The sequence below is a fragment of the Ambystoma mexicanum genome, chromosome 3p, assembly GCF_040938575.1.
Source record: "Ambystoma mexicanum isolate Mex_15411 chromosome 3p, UKY_AmexF1_1, whole genome shotgun sequence".
NCBI classification, from domain to species: domain Eukaryota; kingdom Metazoa; phylum Chordata; class Amphibia; order Caudata; family Ambystomatidae; genus Ambystoma; species Ambystoma mexicanum.
Window position 1 is genome coordinate 1,021,307,350 of NC_090925.1, and position 14,793 is coordinate 1,021,322,142.

Consider the following 14,793-nt stretch of genomic DNA (forward strand, 5'->3'; position numbering starts at 1 on the left):
TCCAACTCCTAAGTATCTTATCTCAGACACTAATTCCAGGTTTTCTCCTCCAATTGGCCATTTGAATTTTTTCGTCACGGTTTTATTCTTACCACCCACGGTCAAGATCTTTGATGTTTCCACATTGATCGTCAAGTCGTTCTTTGACATATATTGTTGCAGGTTGGTTAGAAGCCGCTGTAGGCCAATTCTCATTGTATCCATTAGAACTATATCATCGGCATAAGAAATTATCGCCACCTCCTGATCGTTTATTTTCGGGCTGAAGTGTCTTGTGTTTGCTGTTATTTCCGGTATATCAATAATATACAGTTTGAATAGAGTGGCCGCGAGCGGACAGCCTTGTTTTATGCCCTTTTTGATTTCAACTTTTGCTATCAGATCTCCATCTTCGCTCAAACGTATTTGTGTTGTCGTATTTTGATGTAACGCCCTTAAAGGGTTCAATAGCTCATCAGGACAGTTCCACTTTTTTAACTTTTCCCACAGCTTCCTTCTATTAACAGAGTCAAATGCTTGACTGAATGCCAGATGCAATTCCCTTTTGAACTCCAATGCATTTGTTTTTAGCATTGTCAAGGTGAAAAGATTTAGGTCTGTGCTTGTTCTCTTCGTGAACGCCTATTGTCAGGGGTCTTAGATATTATTCTTTTCTGCCCACCTTGATAAGTTCTTCTGTAAGTCTCCCGCAAATAGTTTTCTTGTTGTTGCTAATAGCGATATTGGGCGACAGTTGATGGGCATGTCTCCTTGACCTTTTTTGTAAATTGGGACAGTTATACTCTTGTTCCAAATTTCTTTGTGTTTCATTCATTTTGAACAATTTATTTATTATTATCGCCCATGTTTTTGGATCTTTATTTCAAGTGAATGTTCGATACGCCATCTGGCCCAGCTGCAGAAAAATCTTTCATTTTTCGAATTTCAGTCTCTATTTCCTCCTCATCCATCATTGCCATCCATGCGTGCTCGGTAACCGCGTCTGTGAGATCCATGTCTTCTTTCTGTGCTCTGAACACTTGAGTGTAGTGCTTTAACCACTCTTCTTCAGAAACACCACCAATTAACCTGTTTTGTTGGTTCAATGTACAGTTGTTAATTAGGTCTCATGTTTCTCTTGTGTTTGTCTTCCTCAAGGTCTTTAACGTTACCTCCCCATTTTCTTGTTGTCTTCTGTGTCTAAATTCAATTAGCCAGGTTTTATATTGGCTTTGACTTTTCTTGATGTTACTTTGTCTTTCTTCTTTGTCTTCTTTGTCTTTGTCGTTCAAATCTTTTTTTTTGTTTTTCTTGATTTCTCTTATTTCCTTTCTTAGTTGTTTTCTTCTTTCCACCAGCTGACTGCTGTATGTGTGGACAGGTATTAGGGCTTCATGTTTTAACCCCGACTTCTTTTCAACATATGCCTCCTGCGGTGTTTCATAGTTTAGGTGTCCCCTCTGTTTATTACCCGTCTCGTTAAACTGGCCTTTTAGTGTTAATATGTCTTTCTTTTCTTATTCGGTTGGTAGACAGATTCAGTTCCAGTTTGTGGGTTTTCACTTTGACTTCCAATGCGATTTTTTCTTTTCCTCTCTCCACAATGTTGCTTTCAAAATGTTGTGTTCGCTATCAACCTGTTTCACAATTTCAAAGCTTTTTATTTCTCTTCGTATTGCCGCAGATACCCATTTGTAGTCAATTGTAGATGACAGTTGGCCATTTGACCACGTATGTACTCCGGGGATGTCCCCCGTTGTTTGACCATTTAGCATATGCAGGTTAAATCCTTTTGCCATTTGCACCCATCTAGCTGCGTTTGATATTCCCAAACTTAGTAATTCCAAGCATGTGGTGCCATTTGGATTTAAGCATTTTATGTTGAGATCACCACATATCAATATTTCAGTTTGCGGATTCTTTTCCAACTGGCGACTATTATTTCTTTTATCGATTCTAACAAGTGGTCAGTTGTTATTCCTAATGGATTCCAGTATGCGTTTATCACCAATATGTTCGATGTTACCTCTGTTTTGTTGTCACTTTTATTTTCTAGTAATGTCCATTGTACGAAGCTGGTGGAAAATGCCTTTATCTATTATTCGCCATCCACTCCCCTTTCTTATTAGGGTGATTAGCCAGGCCGAGGGCCTCCCCTCTAATCCTTTATTCACTGGATTGATACAGATCTCAAATTTCCTGCATACTGGTAGTTGACTTAGCCATGTCTCTTGTAGACATATTATTGTGGTGATGTTTACTTGAAGGTGTTCTTTATTCATCAGATGTTTGAAGCCCCTTGTATTCCATGAGATCACTGTCTCACTTTTGTTTGTTCTTTCTTTTTTTGCTATTGACGATGACCTTCTGTCGATAGAGAACTTGCCAGCCATTGCCAATCTTCTTGGAGATCTATGTCTCTCTTCAGACTCTCTTTTCAATTTCCTTTTCTGTCCTCACATTTTCTTTCCTCGTCTCTTTCCTCCTCTCTCCAGTTCGGATATCGATTTTGCCATTGTTATTTTAAAGTTTTCTTTCTGTTGTTTTTCCGTCGCTTTTTTTATTACTTGTGGAACCTTTATCGCTTTTTTTGTCTTTGAGTGACTGTTTCTTTGTTCGTGTCCTCCAATTTTGTTTGTCTGTATATTTCTCGAATGTCATACCCTCGTTTCAACAACTCTTCACCTTCTCTTAATATAAACTCTTTGTTTGAAGTATAGGTCAGGTGTAGAATCACTTTGTCAACCCGATCTTGATGTATTGTTCCACCCTTGGAAACCCTGAAGATTGTATTTACACATTCACCTCCTACGATTTAACTGTTGCTTGGCAATGGTGTCAACAATAACACACACTCTGCATGCACTATGACGTCTGCTGGGCATTTCCTGCCACTTCTGAGAGAAGAAACAACTAAAAAGTACATGTTTCCCTTATTTTACTGTACATTCACTACTTAGGAGGAACTCCTGGTGGCACACTAAGCATTTATCTTTCCTATACAATTATCTATTATGTAGGCTTCAATCATTAACCCTGAGGGAGCATAATGCCAACCCGGGGTGAATCAGCCATTCCTCTGGAAGAATGGAACGAGTATTGGAAGAATGATCTAGGGGCAGTAAGCATATTAACACCCGGCAGCAAAAACAAAGACATCATGACTTCTCTATGGCCTTGGAGGTCAAAGGACATTTTGAGATGTACCTACGTTCAAAGTAGCAGAGTTGGGTACCGAGGTCCTAAGGCCCTACTATGTCACACTCAAACAGTTGGGCAATAATTACCTTCCCAAGACGAACATTGCATTCAATGGATATAGATCTGAGAACAGATCAGCTAATGGGCGAGCAAATGATCTTTTATACGAACAATCCAACAGAACAAAAATGGCTCTGGATGTGCGGGGACACCACCTTGGAAAAAACGGTTGTAATAATGTAGAAAGTGGAGCACACTGGGAGGTGTGTGCCAAAGCCATTAGACAGAAGCAAATGGCTAAGGAAGAAAGCTGTCAACAACCTACAGGTAATTTAAGTAAACAACAAAGCAGATAATGCAAAGAGAAAGGGCAAGGAAAAAGACAAGAAAGAAGGAAAAGAGGAGAACTTGGGCAACCAGTGACTCAAAGAACAGTCCTTTGTTCAAAAGACCCAGAAAGAAAGAAATTCCTCCTCTGCGGAAGAATAGGTAGCATAATGGGATTCTTTGCAGTGGCTTTCCAAATTGAAAGGAATGTGGGATTTGTCCAGGAAGAGGAGAGTTTGGATGTCGAATGAGTGATGATCATCCAAGCGAGCAGAGAGGGGAGCCTCATCTTGAAGTGTCCAAGCTGTGTTATGTGTGTAGATAGAGTTCTTGTCCTCATGATTGTTGACAACTCTTCTCCTACACTATTATTAACAAACAGATGTGGTTTAATGGATATGGGAACAACTGCTGCATAAGGGGCTAAGGGAGGACTTGAGGAAGCCCAGCATTAGTGATGTGAGAGGGTTTGAAGAGTCATCTATGACTCTTCTGGGATTTTTCCACACATTGGTGGAATTCAAAAACAGGATAGTCATGATCAAGATTTACATGACTAAGAAAGGCATGGCCATTTTGGGGAGATCAAACATCAGATTGGACCCCAAGGATGATTCAGTTGTGAGTATCATTGCAGCTCATGAGTCAGTGCAAGCAGGGTTTGCTGAGGTGTTCAGTGACAGAATTGGTTCCCTCAAGAGGTATGCACACATAATTATCCTCAAGTCTGATGCATGCCGTCTCAGATATACAGTATGATGCATCCCTTTAACTGTGAGACATGTCTGAAGAGAACCACATTCCCATTGTGCTGTGCCTTAAAATTAAGGTCAGACTATGTGTAGACCTCTGGGAGTTGAAACAAAAACATTTTAGTGGAATATTTCAGAGTCTTGTCATTACAGAGATGTTGATCTCAGAAAAGGAGCTGACCTATTACCATTCAGGATTGTTCTGCAGCATTCCACCAAATAAATCTAAACGCTGATTACCTGAAATCCTTCATTAATCCCTACAGACTCTAATGCATCTTCTTCATGGTGCATTTTTCATTTGAGTCTGCAAGAGAAGTGTTTCAGACGGTGGTGACAAAGGTTCTCAAAGGCATTCCTGGTACCTAGGTTCATCAGGATGATACAATACTATTGAGGAAGGGTGTGGAAGTACATGATCCCAGGCTGAATGCAGTTTTGGAAATTAGTAAGCGGTGAGGGACAATCAGATTGTTACAATCAGTCTGATTGGCAGTCGCTGGAGTGTGTCCCAGCCGGGGGGGGTGAGGCAGCCCCTCAGCCAATGACGAGGCTCGGAACAGGGTAATCCCCGCTCCAAGCCACCACATGGCTGGAAGCTGCCATCCTCCACCGCTGGAGGGTGAGGTCAGTGTTTTCCCTCCCCCATCCTAACAATCCCCTCCCTACCCTCCCAACCCCACTTACCTTTTCTTTGGACCATTTCGGGAGCAAATGTGCCAGAGCGCTTCAGAACAGAAAAACAATGCTCTTAGTACCCCGGTCTTGCGGGCTGCGGTACTAATAGCAATAAGCCCCTCAATTTGGGGGAATTACCGAGTCCAGTAAAGCCTCAGGCCTTCGTTAACTATGGGCTCTGCGGCTTTACCTCACTCTGTAATGCCCCTGTGTCTCGGGGGTTATTGCTTAAATATACAAATAAAGGGGTTGACTCGCGAAGCAGAGAAATACAGGTTCCAGGCCTGCGAGGTAGAGGATCCAGGTCATCTCATTTATCTCTAAGGGTGACAACATGTGGGCTGCTAGAGATGCACCCATGCCAAAAAGAAAGCAAGAACGATTCTCCTTCATAGGATTGGCTGAAATCTACACCAAGTTTATCTGGAACTTTGCCAAACTCACACAGCCACTCTGCCTGTCATTAAAAAGTATACATGGAAGATGTAGCAATATAAGCTACAACCTACCAGCAAATGTTGGCACTTGTAAGAGACAGTTGGGCACATCCCTACACATATTCTGTTTTTTTCAAAGAACTCAGTAATTGTTGGAGGATGTTCTGCAACGTATTGACTTAGTGTTGAATTTCTAATTCCAACGGACAACGACTACATGTGTACTGGGTTTTGACTCGCCTCATGATTAGTAAAATGGGATGGCTTCACAGGACGCTTAAAGTGGCAAAAAACACATTCTGAAACATTGGAAGAATGGCAGTTAAAATTCTCATGTAGGCCATCGTCACTCCTGAAAGACCAAGACCACAGCGTGTCCATCAGAGGATGGCCTCTTCAGGGTTCTGAAATGGGGAACATATATATCAAGGGTTTATTAAAAGCAGAGGGATGCATATGGGATTGTGTGTACTCTCTAACAACGTCTTTGTTTATGTTTATTTCAGCCACTCTGGTAGTGGCCATTGGCAGCACAACTCTGCATGGTAGTATTTCTCCTCCATGCAGGTTTTGGAGAATGAGGGGGGATGTTACGAGGCAGGTGGTGAGCAGTTTCTTATCTTCAATGAAAGTGATGCATCTACTTTCCACTCTTCTTGTGGGTACTTCCCCTGTCTGCCACTTTTGACAATGTTGACCAGGCCTCTCTCTTCCCCACTCTCTAGGACCTTTGGTCTCAGAAATCTGCTCTCACCCATATTGCTTGGCAAACACACTTTTGCTGAATGGCAACTTTTCAGAAAGCGTTGTTGCTGCCCTTCTTTTTTTTACCACAAACAGATAGATGGTATGCTGGGATAATGTATACGATATGGGGGTTAGTGGAATGAACGGGGAGATTCAGGGTCTCCCCCCACAGTTTGTGGTATAGAAAAAAGCAAAGTCAGCAAAAACACATTCGGCAAATTGCCATTTGTCAAAATAAATGTGGCAAACATTTATAGAACTGAGTGGGGATAGAAGAGGGGCGGGAGAGGGCATACAGAACAATAAACTACCATACTAGGCCTGGGTACATTTCAGATTGATTGGTGGTTGGTTGTCCCTAATATGCCTTTGCTTGGGTATTTCAGGTACAGCCAAGTAAGGGAGGGGAGACAGCGGGAGGACAGGACAAACAAACTTGCTAGGCCTAGTACATTCACGGTAGTGCAGTGCAAAGACCGGAAGTGTGAGGGGCGGGTTTTGTGCCCAGTCCAGCAGGGCCTGGGTTAAGTGCCGAGTGGTTGCCCCTCTCAAGGAGCGTATTCTGAGTGAAGTAGTGCCAAGCAGAGTAAAGAGGGCTGGAGGCAAGTCCAGGACTGGAGGGGGGAGGCTGGGACCTGTGAGGCTTTGGAGGTGCACCAGGTGACCAGTCAGCAAACTGAACAGGTTGGCAAGAGAAGAAATGAGGGAAGCAGGAGAGAAGAGAAATGAGGTCAGCAGGGGAGGGGGAGAGAGAAAGCGGAAGAGAAGAGCAAGGTCTTGAGGAGTTTCCGGAACTTAAGGAGGTCTGACTCGAGATGGAGAGAGGCAGGGAGGCTGTTCCAAGGGGGGGGCACCTGCAGATGATAAGGATCTACCCCCAAATCTTTGTTTGGAAAAACGACTCATACACAGAGAGTTGGAGGAGCCTGAGCGTAGGGCCCTAGAAGGAGACTACTTTGGAAGAGAGTGTTGCAGATAGTACAGACCTCAGCCCCAGAAAGTCTTGTGGATTATACAGAGGAACTTGAACTTGATCCTTGCAACCCCAGAGAGTCAATGGAGAGATTTCAGTGCAGTAGAGATGTGGCCCCTGGGCATGAGTTCAAGGATAAGCCTTGCAGATCTTCTTTCACTTGATAACTTATATGCACTTGTCAATTATAAGTGCTCTGTATTGATGATAGAATATTAGGTGCCCTTTAAATCTTTCCACCTGATAATTAATGTGTGCCATCCAACGTCCATGTACAACCACTGTCGTTTCAAGTTCTTTTTCCTTGTCTACAAAGCTATGAATGGTCTTCCTCCCAGTGCTTGGCTGATTGTACATCTTTCCACTTATAATGGTGCTCCTTCCATTCCTCTCCTGCACTCAACCTCACTATCCCATGCTCCCTATGTGCCTCCTGTCGCTTCCACTCTTTCATCCTACTTAACCTGCACCATTGAATCCTGCAGCATATAACATTTAAAGCAATCCCAACTCTGGATCTCTTCAAAGCAGCTCAGCTCAAACTTCACCTACTGGACAAAGACGAGGCACTACCCCTTCTCCAAACCTTTCTTCTTGACCTTGCTATTCCCTCCATTGCAACATAATATAAAGTTGTATATTTGTAAAATATTCTTCTTCAGCCTGCAGGAGTTGCCATTCCCACCACAACGTTAATGCAGGGGTTTCCAGCCTTTTTATGCTGAGCCCCCACTTACACAAAAACACTGTTTTTGGGCCTAGTCAACTGCTATTAAACACAGTTCTCATCTTAATATTTGAAAGACCCTCACACCCCTGGTCATCTTCTCAAACTACCTAGAGGGATATTCCGACAGTGTGAAGATTCCCGCTTTGCTCACACTCTTAGAAACTGCTCCACCATCTGTAAATGTGTTGTTGTAAGTCTTTTCTGATCAACATTAAAATGGACATCCTTCTTCTTCCAATGAATGCAAATACAAAATCAATACAAATGGGACCAAGGTGTATAATAAAGCAATGATAGGAAACAAGGGGTTGTTAGGGATATAGGGATAATGCAACGGAACATAGACTGCGAAGCTGGATATACAACAACAGAGACATATATGATACCCACATGACTGGACAATAGCTAACCCCTCACTATGCCCATTAGGTGCACATTGTTTGCCTAATGAAATGTGGTCTTTGGTCTATAGCAGAGTGGTCGGAAATCTGGGCCTCTCCAGCTGTGTTGGACTAGGACTCCCATGATACCTCACCAGTGATTATGGTTGCTGGTGCTGATAGGAGATGTAGTCCAACACATCTGGAGATGCAAAGATGCAGATACCTGCTAAAGTATATTTTCTCTTTGTGCCAAGGAAAATGTTTAACAATTATGCATTTGCTTTCACCAAAACTACATTTTTCACTTTTGCATACCTGAAATTCATCCTTGATCTGGCTGGAGTTTGTCTGAGGATCAAGTCGGCTAATGTTGTAATAAACCGATCGAAACTCACACACAGGGATGGCAGTGTTACCACAGAGGCAGGCCTCGAGGATGGCATCATGGACAAAGATGTACTGTTCCTGTAATACAGAAGGTGACCATTTGAATGGTAAGACTGCTGACTGCTACATGACCGAAAATACTCTAAGATACCTTAGTTGTTTTGTTAAATATAATCTAAGTATTTGCTGGGAAAAGCCTATTTTCAATAGGGTACAGTGACATTCTGCAAAAGTCTTAGCTTGAAAAAGATTAATTTCAGAGGTTGCTTGGTAACACACAGAGATAACAATCCCATAGAATTTGTTGGCCAAACTCATACAATTTGTCACAAACATCCAACTATTCAATGAGGCTCCCAGAGTCCAGATGATGGTCTCCTCCAAGTGCTTTCATGCCACTCACAGTCGTCAGAGAGGCAGACAGTTCTTGGGTGACTGTTTAGTACAAAGTACTAGCCTCAGGTAATTCGTGTAGCTGCAGGCCATGCAGGAAGCCAGAAACTAACTCCTCCTCCCATTACACAAAGTAAATTCCACAGTGGGGGAGGAGGGGTAAACCTATAGTGTGGCTCACTGCAGTAGAGCATGTGTCACCCCGGTGCTGCCCCTCTGGAATCCGGCACTCCAAAATATTTCTACAAACAAGGGGTGGGGGGTGAGGGGCATACTCTGGTTCACAGCTCAATCGCCTCCCAAAGTCCAGATGATGATCTCCTCCAAGTGCGTTTGTGCATCTCGGACTCATCAGGGAGGCAGTTCAGGTGTTACTTGGAATTAGACATACCATAATATATAAGTCAGCTCATGAAAAGTGTGATTACCTTAACAACAATTTAGGCTGTGGACTAAGCAATGCTAGAGGTTGGGGTCACTGGCCAGCACCAAAGGCCATAGCTACTGGTTGGTTAGTTTAAGAAACACCAATATGCATGGTTACAAGCCATGTCTAGTAGCTCATCACTGTTTTAAAATATACTTTGGGCAACATTGAAAGCTGTAGTCAGTGGCCATGCCTAAATGTTAGAATATACAGTTGGCACAGCCACTGGCTAATATTGTGACCATGGCTAGTGGCTGGTTAGTGCATATAATACACAGTGGGCACAGCCGAAGGCCATCGCTTATTGCATTTTATTATTTTAAAATATACAGTGTACATGGCCAAAAGATGTACAAACTGCTTAAAGTAAAAGGTCATGGCTAGTGGCCCATTTATATGTTAGAATATATTCAGGGCACAGCCAAAGATTGTGGCCTCAAGCCAGTATTGTGCTAAAGTTCATGGCTAGTGCCGGATCAGTGTATATAATATACAGTGGACACAGTTGAAAGCTGTATCCACTGGTAAAGACCAACATCTATGTTTGGTATCCTGATAGTGTTTTAAAATATTCAAAGCACATTGGTGAAGTTTGTGATCACTGTCCATAATTGAAAGCCATGACTAGTACCCATTCATTTCTTAAAATATATTTGCCCATGCACACTGACCATGGCTGAAGGCCATGCTTAATGCCAGATACTGTTAAAATGTAATTAGTGATGTCATCAGTGATGTGATCTGTGATGACATCTTGCGGTCATAGGCTGCGCAACAGGGGGAACGAAGTTAAGGTGGCTTTAGCTGAATTTCAGGAGTTTTGTATTTTAAGTTCTCACTTTACCGTCCCTGCAACAAACGTTATTTTCTTGATTTATACGGCCTGTGGAAGGGACCCTCTACTTATGGTTAAGTTGCTAAACCCATAGGAAGAGCACTTTTTGGGCGGCTTATATCTCATAAAACACAGCATCCGCATTTTTATAAAACAGAAAAAATGAAATTAAGAAATCACATTTATTCTGAACACTGCTATCAGAGAACCCTAACCTTAAGGAGTTTGAGACACATCACTCAGCCATTATGCTGCAATGATATTATTGTTTGTGTTTTCACAAGTTTCATACCTAGCCTTTTATCATTGCACATATTACATTATAGGCTAAGTATGAATTGTATGCCCCATGAAGCAGCAAGCTATTGTGACCTAGTGGTTAAATGCTGGGCCTCAAACTCTGGCAGACCAAGGCTGTATGTTTTTTTTTTCTTTACTTAACTAATTTAATTTAATTAAAAGTAAAGCAACGCAAGTGGGAGGTGGCAAGGTTTGATGCAGTGCAGTCATGTGATCTTATTTAGCATGAGAGCATTTAGAAGTGGCTGCAAAGTCAGCCATGTCCCAACATCCCTTGCACCAAAATAACAGTGCTGGAATGGCTTTCACGCCGAAAAGGGCGCGTGGAAATGGGCACTGTGGCAGAATTCCTGTGCCAAATCAGCCGTCCCAAAATGGTGGTGCTGAAAGGGGGTGTACTGCTTGGAGAACGCTGCTTAACCAAAGTGTGTGCTCCATGGCAAATACTTTAATCTCACTGTGCAATTCCTAAAAACATTGAAAGTTCTCAAAGTTTGAAATATCTCATAACATACAGCATCCACATTATCATTTTCTGAACCGTTCTATTGTCAGTCCTAGAAAGTTTTGCACTCATTTTTGTTGGGCCTTTTGCTGAATTGCATTCTGGTATTTTTAGTCTCACAGTCAAGCTGGGTGGAATAATGTCACAATTGTACACTTTTGCCTAACATAGTTCTATAAGGATTTATACATTTGACTGACACTATGATATGTGTACTTTTGAAGTGAGCTTTATAAAGCAGAGTATGGTTGAAAGACAGACATGGGCGTGAGGAGGGGAAATGATGAGGTGGCAAGTAAGTCATGAATATTTGTCCACAATGTGGCAAGACAGTTTGCAATCCTGGACACTGGTGCAGTTATTTTCCCCTGATCGTAGTTGCTTTTCAGGGCACCAGTAAAGGTCACATGTGGGTCAACAGCATAACTTTATTTCAGAGGACGAATGCAACCCCTTTTTTTTTAGGATGGCAAGCTTGCTCAAGGATTTGGATACCAGTATTTTACTCAAGTTGTTATGTTCACACTGCAGACACGTACCCACAATACCACAAGCACTTGTTTCATATTGGGGTTTTGTTTTCCATGGAATATTTCACTACAGATTGCTCAGTAGAAAAGTTGAGCACCTTTTATACTTTGCCAGCATATTTATTGAAAGATTTCCACTCTCAGGTTATTTTTCTGTTTTTCATTAATTTTTTTTAAACATCCAATGCTAATTTGTCTTGTGCACTTTCTTCTAAGGGGAAGGCCAATTGAACTACATTTATATATTTCACTTTAAACTATGTGGCCACTTAGTGTGCGTATATTTATGGGTGCCAGCTTTTGATTTTCGCTGTGGGAGCAAAAGTACCATGGCATATGTTATTCCTGCAGCCGATAATGTTTTACCCTTTCAGTGCTGCTTAAATGTGGGCAGTTGGGGTTGTGCGATGTATCACAACAGTCACCAAGAGACCGGCCATAAAACAATGGGCTTGTAGCACGCTGCTTAACCAAAGTGTGTGATCCCCGGCAAATAATATAATCGCACAGCAGGGCATTAACTAAAAACATTGGGAGTTCTCAAAGCCTTCAGGCACTTTGTATTTTGTACCTCTCGGCGCAAGGATGTTGTGGCACAAGAGGTTGCAATTGGCATGAAGCTGCAGGCACTTTTCATTTTGTCATTTGGATTAAACGTGAAAAACATTTATTTACTGCAACATTATAAAACAGGACATTATCAATTCCGCTGTTGTTGCGGAATTGAACATGTAGTTAAACATGAAACACATTTATTAATTGCAAAATTATAAACTGCTTGCCACTATCCCTCACAAACAACTTTACACCATGTACACACACACGCTCACAAGAATAATCAGATAACATGCACAACCTCACACCACACATACCCCCTTATACTGCACATATATTCAAAAAGAGGACTCCACCGTCTCAGGGCAACATTATAAAGCAGAAAAAATGAAATAATTAAATCACATTCATGCTGGACGCTGCTATCAGAGAACCTTGGCCTTAAGGAGTTTGCGATGCAGCACTTAACCATTACGCTACCATTATATTAATGTTTGAATTTTCACAAGTTTCATACCTAGCCTTTTATTATTGAACATATTAAATTATAGACTAAGTATGAAATGTATGCCCCATTAAGCCCCAAACCATTGTGGCCTAGTGGTTAAAGGCTGGGTCTCGAACTCTGATGGATCAATGTTCACAGAGGTATGTTTTTTTTTTTAAATGTAATTAATTTAATTTAATTAAAAGAAAAGCAACACAAGTGGGAGGTGGGTGATGTTTGTTGCAGTACAGTCTTGAGATCTTATTTAACATGAAGGCATTTAGACCTGGATGCAATGTCAGCCACGTCCAAATATCCCTTACACCAAAATAACAGTGCCAGAATGGCAATTTTGCCGAAAAGGGCATGCTGAAATTGGTGATGCAGTAGAATGGGCATGCAAAGTTGGCCTGCGCCAAAATGATGGCACTGAAAGGGGTGTACGGCTTGGAGAAAGCTGCTTAACCAAAGTGGGTGTTCCATGGCAAATAATTTAACCTCACTGCACAATGCCTAAAAACATTGTGAGTTCTCAAAGCCTGCAATCTGAAGGCCCTGGCTAGTGGTCTGGTAGCATTTTAAAATGGACAGTGGACACGGCGTAAGGTCATGCCCACTGACCATGGCCAAAGACCATGCTAGTTGTCTTGAAGCCTTCTAAAATCTATGGAATAACAAAATTCAAGGAAACAACTTTAGTTACAGGGACGTTAAGGTGAGCAATACTTTGTAACAAAACCTTTGAAATTCAAGGAAAAAACTTTAGTTGCAGGGAGGTTGAGCTGAGCAATACATTGTAACAGAACCTTTGAAATTCAATGAAAAAACTTTAGTAGAAGTGATGTTAAGGTGAGAATTTTATGCAACAAAACCACTGAAATTCTGCTAAATCCACCTTAACTTCACGCCCCCTGTTGTGCAGCCTATGGGCCTCATTACGACCCAGGCGGTAAGTTACCGCCTGGGTCGTACCTTTACCACCATGGCGTAAACTATGTTTACGCCATGGTGGTTGGCGGACTTACCGCCCCATTCCGAGGTTGGCGGGGCGGTAAGTCCCCAATCCCCATTTACCCTTCCCCATTCCCATTTTTGCCCCATAGGGCATAATGGGAGTGGGGAAGGCGTTAATTACGCCACCGTAAATTACGGTGGCGTAATTAACAACATGGTCCCTTAGCGCCATGGATTTTAACACCTGCTAAAAGCAGGTGTTAAATCCGCCATGGCGCTAAGGGACCTCGGAATCAGGCGGTAAGGGTCGGTGCTGTTTACGCCGCCGTAAACCCCTTACCGCCTGGGTCCCAATGAGGCCTAATGACCAGGATGGTGACATCACAGATCACATCACTGATGACATCACTAATTACATGTTTGTATGAGAACACTGATGACATTACAAACCACATCACTGATGCCATCACTCGTGACAACACTAATTACGTTACAACAATAACTGGACCTAAGCATGGCTTTCAGTCATGGTCAGCGTGCATGGGCAAATATATTTTAGCACATTGATGCGTACTAGTCATGGCCTTCACTTATAAACTGTGGTGACAAACTTCACCCATTTGCACTGAATATTTAAAAACACAGTCTACCAACCAGAGATTTTGGCCTTTACCAGTGGTACAGCTTTCAACCAGGCCTACCGTATATTATATACACTGGTCAGGCACTAGCCATGGACATTGGCACAATAAAGGCCAGTGGCCACAATCTTTGGCTGTGCCCACTATATATTCTAACATATAAATGGGCCACTAGCCATGGCCTTTGACCTTGAGCAATGTGTACATCTTTTGGGCATTTCCATTGTATATTTACAATAAGAAAATGCAATAAGCGATGGCCCTCGCTGTCCCCACTGTGTATTATACAATACTAACCGGCCACTAATTATAGCCTTCAGCCATGTCCCCTGTATATTATATACACTAACCAGCCTTTAACCCATGGTCTTTAACACAATACTAGCCAGTGACCACAGTTTTGAGATATGCGGATGGTAAATTCTAACATATTAATGGGCACTAGCTATGGCCCTTTAGCCATGGCCACTGACTACAGCTTTCAATGTTGCCCACTGAATATTTGAAAACAGTGATGCGCTACTAGACATGGCTTTTAAACAAGCACATTAGTATTTTTGACCGGTAACCAG

General features: G+C 42.2%; 1 protein-coding gene across 19 annotated transcripts in view; it reads right to left on the reverse strand.

Annotated features, from left to right (window-relative positions):
* PTPRT (protein tyrosine phosphatase receptor type T) overlaps positions 1–14,793 on the reverse strand; it is a 2,174,878-nt gene that overhangs the window by 88,979 nt on the left and 2,071,106 nt on the right. For all 19 annotated transcript variants that reach the window (XM_069652359.1, XM_069652348.1, XM_069652364.1 and 16 more), the window contains one exon: positions 8,523–8,672. In XM_069652359.1, coding sequence (XP_069508460.1) covers positions 8,523–8,672 — 150 coding nt within the window. The remainder of the gene's footprint in view (positions 1–8,522; positions 8,673–14,793) is intronic.